General features: G+C 53.3%; 1 protein-coding gene across 1 annotated transcript in view; it reads left to right on the forward strand.

Moving 5' to 3' along the window:
* Window positions 1-14,878, forward strand: part of cita (citron rho-interacting serine/threonine kinase a) — a 45,977-nt gene extending 31,099 nt beyond the window's left edge. The window contains exons 28-48 of the mRNA XM_056410932.1: window positions 40-180; window positions 345-452; window positions 524-716; window positions 804-965; window positions 3,556-3,693; window positions 3,762-3,942; window positions 4,020-4,111; window positions 4,189-4,293; window positions 4,832-5,001; window positions 5,267-5,311; window positions 5,929-6,009; window positions 6,087-6,222; window positions 6,952-7,091; window positions 7,195-7,287; window positions 7,400-7,508; window positions 7,608-7,736; window positions 12,255-12,335; window positions 12,438-12,516; window positions 12,590-12,684; window positions 13,710-13,854; window positions 14,872-14,878. Coding sequence (XP_056266907.1) covers window positions 40-180; window positions 345-452; window positions 524-716; window positions 804-965; window positions 3,556-3,693; window positions 3,762-3,942; window positions 4,020-4,111; window positions 4,189-4,293; window positions 4,832-5,001; window positions 5,267-5,311; window positions 5,929-6,009; window positions 6,087-6,222; window positions 6,952-7,091; window positions 7,195-7,287; window positions 7,400-7,508; window positions 7,608-7,736; window positions 12,255-12,335; window positions 12,438-12,516; window positions 12,590-12,684; window positions 13,710-13,854; window positions 14,872-14,878 — 2,430 coding nt within the window. The remainder of the gene's footprint in view (window positions 1-39; window positions 181-344; window positions 453-523; window positions 717-803; window positions 966-3,555; window positions 3,694-3,761; window positions 3,943-4,019; window positions 4,112-4,188; window positions 4,294-4,831; window positions 5,002-5,266; window positions 5,312-5,928; window positions 6,010-6,086; window positions 6,223-6,951; window positions 7,092-7,194; window positions 7,288-7,399; window positions 7,509-7,607; window positions 7,737-12,254; window positions 12,336-12,437; window positions 12,517-12,589; window positions 12,685-13,709; window positions 13,855-14,871) is intronic.
* The last annotated feature ends 723 nt before the right edge of the window (window positions 14,879-15,601 follow it).

The raw sequence follows: 15,601 nt of genomic DNA on the forward strand, positions 1-15,601 counted from the left end.
TTTCAAAGAGAATTGAGCCAACGGTCTGGTGTCCCGCAGCAAGGGAAGCTGCAGCAGCAGATGGACCTCCAGAAGAGCCACATCTTCCGTCTGACCCAAGGCCTGCAGGACGCCCTGGACCAGACCGACATGCTCAAGACCGAGAGGACCGACTTGGAGTACCAGCTGGAGAATATACAGGTTCTCCATCAAATCCCTTTGCAGCTGGAATACAGCCAAGGGACAGTTAGAGGAGTGACGAGGCAGCTCGGGGAAGAGCCACATTCATGTGTGCTCCAAGGGAATTCACTAGGATGCTCTCGAGAGGCGTTCCCTTGTCTGAAGGTCGGGTTTCCTTCCTCTAGGCTGTCTACTCCCATGAGAAGGTGAAGATGGAGGGGACGATCTCCCAGCAGACCAAACTCATCGACTTCCTCCAAGCCAAAATGGACCAGCCCACCAAGAAAAAGAAGGTCTGGGATCCTCCGACGACTTGGAGCCTTTTGATTGATCGCCTGGTGTTGGTAACTCCCTCTCCCAGCAGGGTATATTCGGACGGCGTCGGGAGGATGTGGGAACCACGACCAACGGGGCGCTGGCTCCACAGGCGCAGCCGGCGCTTCCTCTGCAGTACGGGGACATGAAACTGGCGTTTGAGAAGGAGCGCTCGAGATGCGCCGACCTGGAGGAGGCGCTGCAGAAGATGAGGATGGAGCTCCGCTCCCTCCGAGAAGAGGGTCGGTCCCAGTGGGAGCAGTGGGATGTTTCAGGGCCGTCTTCATAGCTGATGTCCTGTTTGTTGTTGTTTGTTGGTGGGAACACAGCGGCTCATTTCAAAGCCCAGGAACACGCGGCTCCTTCCACGCCGGCCCAGGCTCGACATCAAATCCTCATGTCGGCCATCGTCAAGTCCCCAGAACACCAACCCGACCCCAGCAGCCTGCTGAACCCCTCCACCCGCTGCAAGGAGACCTCCACGCCTGAAGGTGAGTCTCACACACGGGGAAAGCCAGGAGGACCCGGAGCGGCGTGTGGAACCTGAGCGTGGCCTGAACTCCAGATCAGTGTGAAGTAAGAGAGGTTCTCCTGTGGCAGCGCCACATGGGACTCCCTCCTGCAGGCCTCATGCGGACCGTGACGCGTTGGCTTTGTGACGCCTTCCTGTCCACGGAGCTCTCGTTAGACCGCTCTCCTTTCTGTTTCCTCTGCGCTCCTCACAGAAAAGAGGAGGGTGACCTTTGAAAGTAAGTTAGCAGTCCCCACGGTGTGTCCTCTCACATGCATGAGCTCATATCCACCACGTCCTCCTACACATGTTCATCTCCACCACGTCCTCCTACACATGTTCATCTCCACCACGTCCTCCTACACATGTTCATCTCCACCACGTCCTCCTACACATGTTCATCTCCACCATGTCCTCCTACACATGTTCATCTCCACCACGTCCTCCTACACATGTTCATCTCCACCATGTCCTCCTACACATGTTCATCTCCACCATGTCCTCCTACACATGTTCATCTCCACCACGTCCTCCTACACATGTTCATCTCCACCACGTCCTCCTACACATGTTCATCTCCACCACGTCCTCCTACATGTTCATCTCCACCATGTCCTCCTACACATGTTCATCTCCACCACGTCCTCCTGCACATGTTCATCTCCACCACGTCCTCCTACACATGTTCATCTCCACCATGTCCTCCTACACATGTTCATCTCCACCACGTCCTCCTGCACATGTTCATCTCCACCACGTCCTCCTGCACATGTTCATCTCCACCATGTCCTCCTACACATGTTCATCTCCACCACGTCCTCCTGCACATGTTCATCTCCACGTCCTCCTACACATGTTCATCTCCACCATGTCCTCCTACACATGTTCATGTCCACCACGTCCTCCTACACATGTTCATCTCCACCACGTCCTCCTGCACATGTTCATCTCCACCATGTCCTCCTACACATGTTCATCTCCACCATGTCCTCCTACACATGTTCATCTCCACCACGTCCTCCTGCACATGTTCATCTCCACCACGTCCTCCTGCACATGTTCATCTCCACCATGTCCTCCTACACATGTTCATCTCCACCACGTCCTCCTACATGTTCATCTCCACCACGTCCTCCTGCACATGTTCATCTCCACCACGTCCTCCTGCACATGTTCATCTCCACCATGTCCTCCTACACATGTTCATCTCCACCATGTCCTCCTACACATGTTCATCTCCACCATGTCCTCCTACACATGTTCATCTCCACCATGTCCTCCTACACATGTTCATCTCCACCATGTCCTCCTACACATGTTCATCTCCACCATGTCCTCCTACACATGTTCATCTCCACCATGTCCTCCTACACATGTTCATCTCCACCATGTCCTCCTACACATGTTCATCTCCACCATGTCCTCCTACACATGTTCATCTCCACCACGTCCTCCTACACATGTTCATCTCCACCACGTCCTCCTACACATGTTCATCTCCACCATGTCCTCCTACACATGTTCATCTCCACCACGTCCTCCTACACATGTTCATCTCCACCATGTCCTCCTACACATGTTCATCTCCACCACGTCCTCCTACACATGTTCATCTCCACCATGTCCTCCTACACATGTTCATCTCCACCACGTCCTCCTACACATGTTCATCTCCACCATGTCCTCCTACACATGTTCATCTCCACCACGTCCTCCTACACATGTTCATCTCCACCATGTCCTCCTACACATGTTCATCTCCACCATGTCCTCCTACACATGTTCATCTCCACCACGTCCTCCTACACATGTTCATCTCCACCACGTCCTCCTACACATGTTCATCTCCACCACGTCCTCCTACACATGTTCATCTCCACCACGTCCTCCTGCACATGTTCATCTCCACCACGTCCTCCTACACATGTTCATCACCACCATGTCCTCCTGCACATGCTCATATCGCACCACGTCCTCGAGCCGGCTGAAAGGTCTGACTCCTCTTTCCTGGAGTCATGGTTGGACAGCTTCTCACCCAGAACCATTGTAATGCTTTGGTCATTGGCATGACTTATTACCTTCGCATTGAAAATGCGGAAGGTTATGTTTTGATCGCCGTGTATTTATTTATTTATTTATTTATTTATTTGTATGCGTGTTATTCGCAGAACTCAAAAAGTATTGAACCGAATCGCATGAAATTTGGTGGGATGATTGGTTATTATCCGGGGACCATTTGATTAGATTTTGGGATCAATCGGGTCAAAGGTCAAGGAAAGGTCAAAATCTTTTTGTTACCATAGCACGATACATTTTTGTCCAATTGGCATGCAACTAATGCCAAAATGTTCATAATTCAATGCCCAATCTTGTGATATGCGAAGGTATGCGCTCTACCGAGTGCCCATTCTAGTTATATGAGTAATACTTGAATATATCTTTATTATTCAAGTTACCCCATGCGGACTGGAGAAAACCTTAATCTCACGATTAATATTCACAATGTTGCGGTGTCAAGTTTCTCCAGTAACTCCTAGCCCCGCCCACTTCTTCTTCTCTTGTTTTTGCAGAGTTTGGCCGTCGCGTGAAAGAGAGAATGCATCACAACATCCCTCACCGCTTCACCGTGGGCCTCAACATGAGGGCGGCCAAGTGCGCCGTGTGCCTGGACACGGCGCACTTTGGCCGGCAGGCCGCCACGTGTCTCGGTGAGTGTCGCTGCCGCGCCGAGTCTGGAGAGCCGGCCTCCTCTGAATGAAGCCTTGTTTTGTTGTAGAGTGCCACACCCTGTGTCACCCCAAGTGCTCCCCGTGTCTCCCGGCCACCTGCGGGCTGCCCGCCGAGTACGCCGCGCACTTCTCGGAGGCCCTGTGCAGAGAGAAGGCCGGCTCCCCGGCGCTGCAGGTCAAAGAGGCCAGCGGGCACGTCCGCCTGGAGGGATGGATGAAGCAGCCGCGGTAACTCTGCCGCCGCCGTGCCGCGCGTTGTTGTTGTTGGTGGCAGCCTTCTGACGGTGCTGTGTGTTTGCTCACAGAAATGCCAAGCGTGGTCAGCAAGGCTGGGAGAGGAAGTATGTGGTGCTGGATGGAACCAAGGTGTCCATCTATGAGACGGAGCCCAGAGAAGGTGCTTCATCAGTGTGGAAACATGCCCCTCCGATCACCATGGAGACCAAGACCAACGTGTGCTCTTCCTTCTGCTAGACTACGTCCAGATGGAGGAGGAGTTTGAGCTCTGCCTGCCGGACGGAGAGGTGACCGTTCACGGAGCGGTCGGAGCCTCGGAGCTCATCAACACCGCCAAGTCAGGTACTGGATCAGGACCTCACCCTGCTGCTCTGAGCCCATTGGAGGATCTGAGTGCATCGCCCTCCAAATGTTCCATCAGATCCTCATCCTGTCCAATCTTCATGTTTTCATCTGAAAAGACAACAAGTAGTGGACACTTCTGCTCAGCAGTGAAATTAAGCTGTTTTCAAGCTTCAGTCTGTGTGTGTGTCCGTGTGCGTGTGTGTGTCCGTGTGTGTGTGTCCATGTGTGTGTGTGTCCGTGTCCGTGTGTGTGTGTCCGTGTGTGTGTGTGTCCGTGTGTCTGTGTGTATGTGTGTGTGTGTCCGTGTGTGTGTGTGTGTCCGTGTGTGTGTGTGTGTCTCTGTGTGTGTGTGTGTGTATCCGTGTGTGTGTCCGTGTGTGTGTATCCGTGTGTGTGTGTCCGTGTGTCTGTGTGTGTGTGTGTGTGTGTGTGTGTGTGTGTGTGTGTCCGTGTGTGTGTCCGTGTGTGTGTGTCCATGTGTGTGTCCGTGTGTGTGTGTGTGTGTGTGTGTGTCCGTGTGTGTGTGTGTGTGTAGACATCCCCTACGTGTTGAAGCTGGAGTCCCACCCCTTCACCACCTGCTGGCCCGGCCAGGCCGTGTTCTTTATGGCGCCCAGCTTCCCGGACAAGCAGCGCTGGGTGGCGGTTCTGGAGTCGGTGGTGGCCGGCGGCCGCGGCTCCCGAGACAAGCTGGACTCTGACGCTGTGAGTATTGACGCCGTGTCGCCGTTTGCTCGTCGGGTCGGTTTGGGTTCACGGTCTGAGCTGCTTCTGAAGAAAGACTTCTCCTTTCATGGAGTAGCTTTGTACCTGTTCTGTGTGAAGACTGGATGTGCTGGACGCCTCCATCATCGGTGCCTTCACTTGCTTTTCTCTCCCCTCTTCTTTCTCTCTGCATGTTGTCAACATCCTCGTGTTCTACTTGTGTTGTCATCGTTTGTTGTGCTCCACTGTGGGCATCATGTTGTAGGCAGCTGCTTCTCAAAGACAGAAGAACCTTTCCCCTCTGGTTCAGGTACAGTAGGCATGCAGTAGCTGAACACACCTGTCTGCAGACACTGAGCCGGGGGCGGAGTGAGGAGTACACACACACACACATGGACCCGTACATGCTGCATGGATGTGGATGACCTGCTGTGACCTCTGGGCTGGTGGCATATGCCGTGTGATGCATGCAGTCCGTCTTCATGAGACCTGCACACACGTTTGCAGCCTTCTGCTCGTGTGGTGTGTTTATTGTGTGTTTATTGTGTGTTTATTGCTGTTTTAGGAGCACTTTCCCATCACTCTCACTCTTTGATAAATGGCTCTTGGAAATAGTTTTGCATTATCTCTCAACTATATGTCCGCTTTTCCAAAAGCCGCCTTGTTCTTTATCTAGATATGCATTTTAAAATTCCATCTGCAATTGTCTATCTGTTGCCTCCCAATACACAACATGGCCAGAGGTATTGAAACCCCCACCTGAACACGTGATGACTGCACATCAGTGACAAAGACGACAAAGAAGTGGCGCCGTCGTGCCTGTGTTCGAGTTGCCGTCGTCCTCACCGCTCCTCTCGCTCTCGGCAGCTGATTGGTTGAAGCGCGGCCTCACCTGAGCTCTGCTCGCTCTGCTTCTTGTCTTGTTAGAAACTTCTGGGTAATTCTCTGCTGAAGCTGGAGGGCGACGACCGTCTGGACATCAACTGCACGCTGCCGCTCACCGACCAGGTACAGGCGCTCGGGCCGCCGCTCGGGTCGCTCTGCGTGCTTCGCTGGTTGAGCTCTGGCGGCCTCCTCTTCCTCAGGTGGTGCTGGTGGGCTCTGAGGAGGGTCTGTACGCTCTGAACGTCATCAAGAACTCTCTGACCCACATCCCCGGGATGACCTCCGTCTTCCAGATCCAGATCCTCAAGGATCTGGATAAGCTGCTGATGATCACGGGTCAGTCCACGATCTGGACCACATGATACTCCTATTATACTGATGTGTGGATAGAGGTCATTTATTTATTCTGCATCGACACTGGAGCTGTTTGTAATCAATTATTATTCTAGACAAACAACTATTTGATGTAGTTCCTGTTTTGAAATTAGGGGTGGAGGTGAAATCGAGCTTTCCTCCACCTTAAAGCGTCCGATAATGTGTGTGTGACTGTGTGTGTGTGTGTGACTGTGTGTGTGTGAGACTGTGTGACTATGTGTGTGTGACTGTGTGTGTGTGAGACTGTGTGTGTGAGACTGTGTGACTGTATGTGTGTGTGACTGTGTGTGTGACTATGTGTGTGTGTGACTGTGTGTGTGTGACTGTGTGTGTGTGACTGTGTGTGTGTGACTGTGTGTGACTGTGTGTGTGTGTGACTGTGTGTGTGTGACTGTATGTGTGTGTGACTGTGTGTGTGTGTGTGACTGTGTGTGTGTGTGTGTGACTGTGTGTGTGTGACTGTGTGTGTGTGTGTGTGTGTGACTGTGTGTGTGTGACTGTGTGTATGTGTGTGTGACTGTGTGTGTGTGACTGTGTGTGTGTGTGACTGTGTGTGTGTGACTGTGTGTGTGTGACTGTGTGTGTGTGACTGTGTGTGACTGTGTGTGTGTGACTGTGTGTGTGTGTGACTGTGTGTGTGTGTGTGTGTGTGTGCGCCCATGTGACAGTGCGTGGTGTGTGTGTCCTCAGGAGAGGACCGGGCCTTGTGTCTGGTGGAGATCAAGAAGGTGAAGCAGTCTCTGTCTCAGTCTCATCTCCCGGCTCAGCCGGACCTCAACCCCTTCATCTTTGAGACCGTGAAGGGATGCCACCTCTTCTCCTCTGGAAAGGTAGAGCAGACCTCCTCCTCCTCCTCCTCCTCCTCCCCCTCCCCCTCCCCCTCCACGAGCTGAGCGTCAGCTGCAGGCAATGTGCCGTGTGTTGTGTCCTCAGATTGACAATGGGACGTGTATCTGTGCCGCGATGTCCAATAAGATCACCATCCTCCGGCTCAACGAGAGCCTGAACAAGTTCTGCATCAGGAAGGTGAGCGGCTCCAGAGTTTAATCATCACAGCACTCAGGAAGACACTAAGAAATGCTCTGAAGGTAGATCTATTATTCTCTATATGTTATAATATATATGTGTGTATTTGCAGGAGATTGAGACGTCGGAGCCCTGCAGCTGCATCCACTTCACGGGCTACAGCATCATCATCGGCACCAACAAGTTCTACGAGATGGAGATGAAGCAGTATGTGCTGGAAGGTCGGTACCGCCGCCAGCCTGCTGCTGCGTGCATATGGAGGCGTGTCTCCAGGGTTCTACACCGAAGCAGCTGACTCAGCATTTCTTTACTTTGTCCAGAATATCTGGATAAAAACGACGTGACGCTGGCGTCGGCCGTCTTCGCCGCGTCCTCCCACAGCTTCCCCATCTCCATCATCCAGGTCACCATGGCGCCACAGAAGGACGAGTACCTGCTCTGTTTCCACGGTGAGACCTACGATCAGTCCAAGAGACATTCCTGTAGTCCTAGAGGACATTCCTGTAGTCCTAGAGGACATTCCTGTAGTCCTAGTGGACATTCCTGTAGTCCTAGTGGACATTCCTGTAGTCCTAGAGGACATTCCTGTAGTCCTAGTGGACATTCCTGTAGTCCAAGAGACATTCCTGTAGTCCTAGAGGACATTCCTGTAGTCCTAGTGGACATTCCTGTAGTCCAAGAGACATTCCTGTAGTCCTAGAGGACATTCCTGTAGTCCTAGTGGACATTCCTGTAGTCCAAGAGACATTCCTGTAGTCCTAGAGGATATTCCTGTTGTCCTAGTGGACATTCCTGTAGTCCTAGTTGACATTCCTGTAGTCCTAGTGGACATTCCTGTTGTCCAAGAGACATTCCTGTAGTCCTAGAGGACATTCCTGTAGTCCTAGTGGATAATCCTGTAGTCCTAGTGGACATTCCTGTAGTCCTAGTGGACAATCCTGTTGTCCAAGAGACATTCCTGTAGTCCTAGAGGACATTCCTGTAGTCCAAGAGACATTCCTGTAGTCCTAGTGGACATTCCTGTAGTCCTAGAGGACATTCCTGTAGTCCTAGTGGACATTCCTGTTGTCCAAGAGACATTCCTGTAGTCCTAGAGGACATTCCTGTAGTCCTAGTGGACAATCCTGTAGTCCTAGTGGACATTCCTGTAGTCCTAGTGGACAATCCTGTTGTCCAAGAGACATTCCTGTAGTCCTAGAGGACATTCCTGTAGTCCTAGTGGACATTCCTGTAGTCCTAGTGGACAATCCTGTTGTCCAAGAGACATTCCTGTAGTCCTAGAGGACATTCCTGTAGTCCAAGAGACATTCCTGTAGTCCTAGTGGACATTCCTGTTGTCCAAGAGGACATTCCTGTAGTCCTAGTGGACATTCCTGTAGTCCTAGAGGACATTCCTGTAGTCCAAGAGACATTCCTGTAGTCCTAGAGGACATTCCTGTAGTCCTAGTGGACATTCCTGTAGTCCTAGTGGACATTCCTGTAGTCATAGAGGACATTCCTGTAGTCCTAGAGGACATTCCTGTAGTCCTAGTGGACATTCCTGTTGTCCTAGAGGACATTCCTGTAGTCATAGAGGAATGTCATCTATAATATGGCGCCGTACGTGATGGCTGCTGTGTTGCGAGCTCCCGGATTTTGTAGTAGTTTTTTGTTATTTATTCTTCTTATTGCGACTATTTTTGCACAAAACGTTAGCAGCCAGTTAACGTACGACAGATGCACACTTCTGGAGATTGGATCGGCAGTTGCTCGCCGCCTACCAGAGTTTTTCAACTCTTACTCGGACGTCCCGCCAGGAACAGTAGCGGAACTATCTCCGTCCATTTTAGGCGCGATCTCACGCAAACGTCGCCGACGGAGGAGCGAGCTGGCGTGCTGGTTAGGCTGAGACGTCGAGCCAATCGACCCCACTACCCACCATTTTACTGGCAAATGTACAGTCTTTGGACAATAAGCTATGCGAGCTACAGGCTCGTATTCAATTCCACCGAAACTAAGGACAACTGCATCATCTGCCTTACGGAGACATGGATGTCGGAGGAGGTTACCGACAGCCATCGAGCCGGCAGGATTTTCCGTCCACCGCGCTGGACAGAACAAAGACTCTCTCTGGTAAAGATCGTGGAGGGGGGTATGTCTCATGATAAACAGATCTTGGTGCAACCAAAGTCATGTACATACTCAAGTCGTTCTGTTCCCCGGACCTGGAGTACCTAATGCTCATGTGTCGACCATTCTGGCTACGGGAGTTTACAGCAGTCACCGTAACTGCTGTGTACATTCCGCCTCAAGCTAACACGCCATAGCGCTGAAGGAACTCTACGGGCGATCAGCGAGCAGGAGTCGGCACACCCGAGGCTGCTTTCATTGTATGGGGACTTCAACAAAGCGAACCTGAAGAAAGTTCTCCGGTTCTACCAACACATAACAAGCAACACGCTGGGGAGCGGATTCTCGACCACTGCTACACTCCTTCCGGATGGATACAAAGCCCTCCTCCGCCCACCGCTCGCAAATCGGACCACCGCTCCATCCAACTACTCCCCGCCTACAGGCAGAAGCTTAAGCAGCAACCAATCGCTGTGAAGGAAGTGCAATGCTGGTCGGACCAATCGAGTCTATGCTACAGGACTGTTTTGAGCGTGCTGACTGGGATGTGTTCAGGGTCGCGGGACAACAACGTCAGTGAGTACGCCCTCAGTCACCGGGTTCATCAAGAAATGCATAGATGACGTTGTTCCTACCAAGTCGGTTCGGATTTATCCCAACCAGAAACCGTGGATAAATGGCGATGTTCGCTGCACTCCGCCGCGTAACACCGCCGTTGACTCGGGAATATGGCGGAATACAAAAGAGCCCCACGACCTCCGAAGACCATCGGCTCTGCCAGCGGGAGTTCAGGAACAAGGTGGAGGAAAAGCTCAAGAGCCATGACGTGAGAGGTGTGTGGAAGGGCTACAGACAATCACGGACTTCAGAGGGAGAACCAGCGGTGAAGAGAACTCCTCTACCTCCTCCCAGGCGAGCTAAATACATTCTTTGCTCGGTTCGACGTGACGGCAGCCCGCAAGGCAGCGCCGCCGAGGAGACCAGCCTGCTGATCATCTCAGAGGCTGACGTGCGCAGAGCCTTCAAGCGGGTGGACATCCGGGCGGCAGGTCCCGACCACATCCCGGCGCGCCCTCAGAGCATGTGCAGACCAGTTGGCAGGAGTCTTCGCAGACATCTTCAACCTCTCCCTGTCCCAGGCTGTTGTTCCTGAGAGCTTCAAGATGTCCACCATTGTGCCTGTCCCCAAACACCCCAAGGTAACCTGCCTGAATGACTGGAGACCCGTAGCCCTCACCTCGATTGTCAGTAAATGCTTGAGAGGTTGGTCAAGGACTTCATTTGTTCCATGTTGCCTGCCACGCTGGACCCATGGCAATTTGCATATCGTCAAAACAGATCCACCGACGACGCACTGCCATGGCACTCACCGCCCTTTCCCACCTGGAGGGAGGAACTGTTTGTGCGAATGCTGGTTGTGGACTACAGCTCAGCGTTCAACACTATTGTTCCCGCCAAGCTCGACACCAAGCTCAGAGGTCTAGGCCTGCACTCTACCATGTGCAGCTGGATACTGACTTCCTGTCGGGCCGCCGCCAGGTGGTGAGGATGGCGGTACCACCTCAGAGCCGCTGACCCTCAACACGGAGCCCCTCAGGGATGCGTGTTGAGCCCTCCTCTACTCCTGTACACCCACGACTGCACGGCCATGCACAGCTCCAACGTCATCATCAAGTTTGCTGACGACACAACAGTGTTGGGGCTGATCACCCACACGACGAGACAGTCTATAGGGAGGAGGTTGGAACACTGGTACAGTGGTGCCAGGAGAGCAGCCTCGTCCACAACGCCAAGAAGACCAAGGAGCTGATCGTGGACTACAGGAAGCGGAGAGGAGAGCACACCCCATCTCCATAGACGGAGTTGCAGTAGAGAGGGTCAGCAGCTTCAAGTTCCTCGGCATGCACATCTCCGAGGACCTCACATGGACCACGCACACCACTCACGTGGTGAAAAGGGCCCAACAACGCCTGTATTTCCTTAGGCGACTGAGGAAATTCAACATGGCCCCCGCATCCTCAGATCATTCTACACCAGTACCATCGAGAGTGTTCTGACAGGTTGCATCACCGTCTGGTAGGAACTGCACCGCCCTGGAGCGTGGGGCACTACAGAGGTGGTGCGGTCGGCTAGTACATCGTTGGAGGTGAGCTTCCTCCATCCTGGACATATACACCAGCGGTGTGGCCAGGGCCAAACGGATGATGAAAGACAATAACCACCCCGGCCACAAACTGTTCACCCTTCTACCGTCAGGCAGGCGATACCGCAGTATCAAGTGTCGCACAAACAGACTGAGGGACAGCTTCTTCAGTCAGGCCATCAGGCTGCTGAACAAGGACTGAGACCCTCATTAACACTATACACCAGAACATATTCTGTGAATATCTATGGCCATGGTGTATATTTTATTACATTGTTTTATATATATATATATTGTATATATATATTGTATGTATATACATATATATATATATATTGTCTCAAAAAAGTGTATTTTATTACATTGTTTTATATATATATATTGTCATGATGTATATTCTATTACATTGTTTTATATATATATTGTTAATACTTTCTTCTTTTTGTGTGTGGATATTGTATAGTTTATTCTCACTCTTATTCTTTTTTTTTAGTCTGCTACTGCTGTCGGGTGTTTTGCACATAAGAATTTCACAAACCGATTATACTTGTATAAAAGGGGATGTGACAATAAAAACTTGAAACTTGAAACTTGAAACTTGAAACATTCCTGTAGTCCTAGAGGACATTCCTGTAGTCCTAGTGGACATTCCTGTAGTCCTAGTGGACATTCCTGTAGTCCTGGAGGACATTCCTGACGGTGTTTCCTCCTGCAGAGTTCGGTGTCTTCGTGGACGCGTACGGCCGCAGGAACAGGAGTGAGGACATCCGGTGGAGCCGCCTGCCGCTCTCGTTCGGTGACTCGTCGTTTTCTGTCCCTTCCTAACACGTTGGCTCTCGTTCGGTGACTCGTGACTTCCTGTTCCTTCCTAACGTCTCTTCTGACCTTTGTCTTGCAGCCTACCGAGAGCCCTACCTGTTCGTGACCTACTTCAACTCTCTGGATGTGATCGAGGTTCAGGGCCACGCCGCTCTGGGGTAAGACTGACGCTCCGCCTCCATCGCCGCTCTTCTTCTTTGGTGTTTTCTTGAACGGTTGTGCTCTCTCCAGGCCTCACTCGTATGCACACCTGGACATCCCTAACCCACGCTACCTCGGCCCCGCCATCTCCTCCGGCGCCCTAAGATTCCTTGGACCTCTTGGAGGTGACCCCTTCCCTTTTCCCTTCCCCCCCCTAAACCCCCTTCCTTTCCCCCGGGCCCCGGGAGATAAAGCCCCTTCCACCCCGCCCCCCCAAACCCCTTTTCCCCCCCTTCCCGGGGCCCCGGGCCCCTTCCCGGATCGTGCCCACCCCTAGGGCCCTTTTCCCTTTACCCCCCCGGGGCCCCTGGGCCCCTTCCTTCCCCCGGACCCTGAGCCCTTTCCTTCCCCCTTCCCACCCAGAAAATTTCCCTTAAAATTTTTGGCCCAGGTGAATTTTTTCCCCTTTTTTTAAAATTAAGAATTTTTTGAGGGAAACCCCTAAATTTTACCCAAAAAAAGGTGAATTTTATTCCCCCCAGGTTTAAATTTTTGTCGGGGAGGTAAACCCTTTCCTTGAAATTTATAGAAACCCCTTTTTTTTTTTGTGGGATAGAAGACCTTCCCTTATTTTTTTACCCCTGGCCCTTCCTTGCCCCCCCCCGGGTGGTTTTGCCCCTAAAAACCCAAACCCCTTTCCTTTATGGGGATGGCCCCTTCCTTAAAACCCTTGAAACCCCTTGAAATTTTAAAACCTTCCCGAGCCCTAGGGGCCCCTTCCTTTATCCCAGTGGACCTTCCTTATCCCAGTGGCCCCTTCCTTTACCCCTGGGACCCTGAGGTTTTCCCTTTCCCCTCCCCGAGCCCTCCCCTTCCCTTGACCCCTCCCCGGGGGCCCCCAGGATTTGGGCCCCTCCCGGTGGAGCCCCCTTTTGCCCCTGCCCGGGTAAAACCCTTCCTTTCCCTGCCCCCCTAAACCCCCTTTTTGGCCCCGCCCCGGGACCCTGCCCCTTCCTTTCCCCTTCCCAACCCTTTTTGGATTTTTTTCCCTTGCCCCCCTCCCGAGACCCAAAACCCTTTCCCTTGACCCCCCCCAACCCTGGAGGACCCCTTCCCGGGACCCCCCCCGGGGTAAAGCCCCTTTCCCCCCCTCCCAACCCCCCCTTTTCCCTTCCCTTTGGTGGTTTTCCCTTCCCCCTTTGGGCCCTAGGCCTTTCCTTTGACCCCTGGAACCCAAAAACCCCCCTTTCCTTTGGCCCCCCCCAACCCTGGGACCCTTCCTTTGGCCCCTCCCAAAACCCCAACCCCTTCCCATCTCCCCGGCCCAAAAGGGGCCCTTCCGAAAAATCTCCGAGGTGGGGATTTAAACCCCCCCGAGAAGGAAAGATTCCTTTGGATGGAAGTTTAATTTTTGCCCCTTTAAAAAACCCCTTTAAAAGGGTTTCCCCTTGACCCCTCCCCAAACCCGATTTTCCCTTCCCTGCCCAATTGGGGCCCTTGAGGGGAAGGGAAAGAATCCCCTTAAATAAAGTCCCGAAATCAAAAATACACCCCTGTAAAAAAAGTGTTTTTGTTTGGTTTCCACCCTGTAAAAAAAAGTTCCTTTCCCGAATACACCCCTTTTCCCCAAAAAACGGCAAAAAGATCACCCCCCTGGAAATAAAGAAACTATAAAAAAAGGAATCACCCCGTAAAAAAAAACCCCAGCTTAAATGGGAAACCCCTGAAAGGGGTTCCGGGGGCCTGTAAAAAAAGGAATCCCGTTTAAAAATGGGGAATACAGCCGGAAAAAAGGGGAATCCCCCGAAAAAAGAATCCCCGGGGGGCCGGGGCCATCACGGCAAAGGTGTAAAGTGAACCCCGGGAACGGGAATAAGGACACCCGACTTGTTTTCGTCTGTTCAGTTCCCTCAGTGAACCCTTCCCCGTCGTCCTCCCCCTTGTTTAGGGGTTTAAGATCCCCCGCCCCAGGCCCTAGGACCCCTTCCTTACCCTGCCACCCTGAACCCTTTCCCCCTTTGCCCCGGGGTCCCTAAACCCTTCCCTTTGCCCCGGGGAACCCTGGAACCCCTTCCTTGCCCCTGCCCGAACCCGAGCCCTTTTCCCCCTTTGCCCCCTGCCCAACCCTGAACCCTTTCCCCCTTTGCCCCGCCGGGCCCTAAGCCCCTTCCCTTTGACCCCTGCCCCCAAGCCCTAAGCCCTTCCTTACCCCTGCCCCAGGCCCAAGCCTTCCTTTTGACCTCCTGCCCAGGCCCTAGGACCCTTCCTTACCTCGTCCCAGGCCCCAGGACCCCTTCCTTTGCCCCGTCTGAACCCTAAGCCCCCCTTTGACCCCTGCCCCAGCCCTAGGCCCCTTTTGCCCCTTGCCCCAGGCCCTAGCCCCTTCCTTGACCCCTGCCCACCCCCTGAACCCTTCCTTTGCCGTCCCACCCCCTTAAGCCCTTCCTTGGGACCCGTCCCGGGCCCTGGGGACCCCTTCCTTTGCCCTTTTTTTTCGGCCCAGACCCCCTTCTTTTACCCCTTTCCCCGGCCCTGGCCCTTCCTTGGGGACCCCCCCCCGGGGGGCCCTAGGGGCCCCTTCCCACCCCTGCCCCAAAGGCCCTGGCCCCCCCCGGGACCCCCCCCAAACCCTTTCCTTTGACCCCGTTCTCAACCCTAGACCCCTTTTTCCCCCTGCCCAAGGCCCAAGAAAATTTTTTTGACCCCGTGGGGGGGCCCCCTAAAAGTTCCTTCCTACCCCCCCCCTGCCCTTTTCCCCCCTTTCCCCCTCCCCCCCTTTCCTTCCTTCCCCCTCCCAACCCGCCCTTCCTTTCCCCTCCCCTCCCTTTCCCCCTTCCTTCCCCCTTTTCCCCCTTTTCCCCTTTCCCCCCTGCCCAGCCCTTTTCCCCCCCTTTCCTTTTTCCCCTCTCCCCCTTTCCCCTTCCTTACCCCTCCCAACCCTCCCCCTTCCTTCCCCCTCCCAACCCTTTTCCCATTCCTTTACCCTTCCCCCCCGGCCCTTTCCTTTGCCCCTGCCCCCCCCTTTCCCCCTTCCTTTCCCCGGCCCAGCCCCTTTGGGCCCCTTTTTTGGGGGACCCCTTGCCCGGACCCCTGCCCTTCCTT

The sequence above is a fragment of the Pseudoliparis swirei genome, unplaced genomic scaffold, assembly GCF_029220125.1.
Source record: "Pseudoliparis swirei isolate HS2019 ecotype Mariana Trench unplaced genomic scaffold, NWPU_hadal_v1 hadal_30, whole genome shotgun sequence".
Classification (NCBI taxonomy): domain Eukaryota; kingdom Metazoa; phylum Chordata; class Actinopteri; order Perciformes; family Liparidae; genus Pseudoliparis; species Pseudoliparis swirei.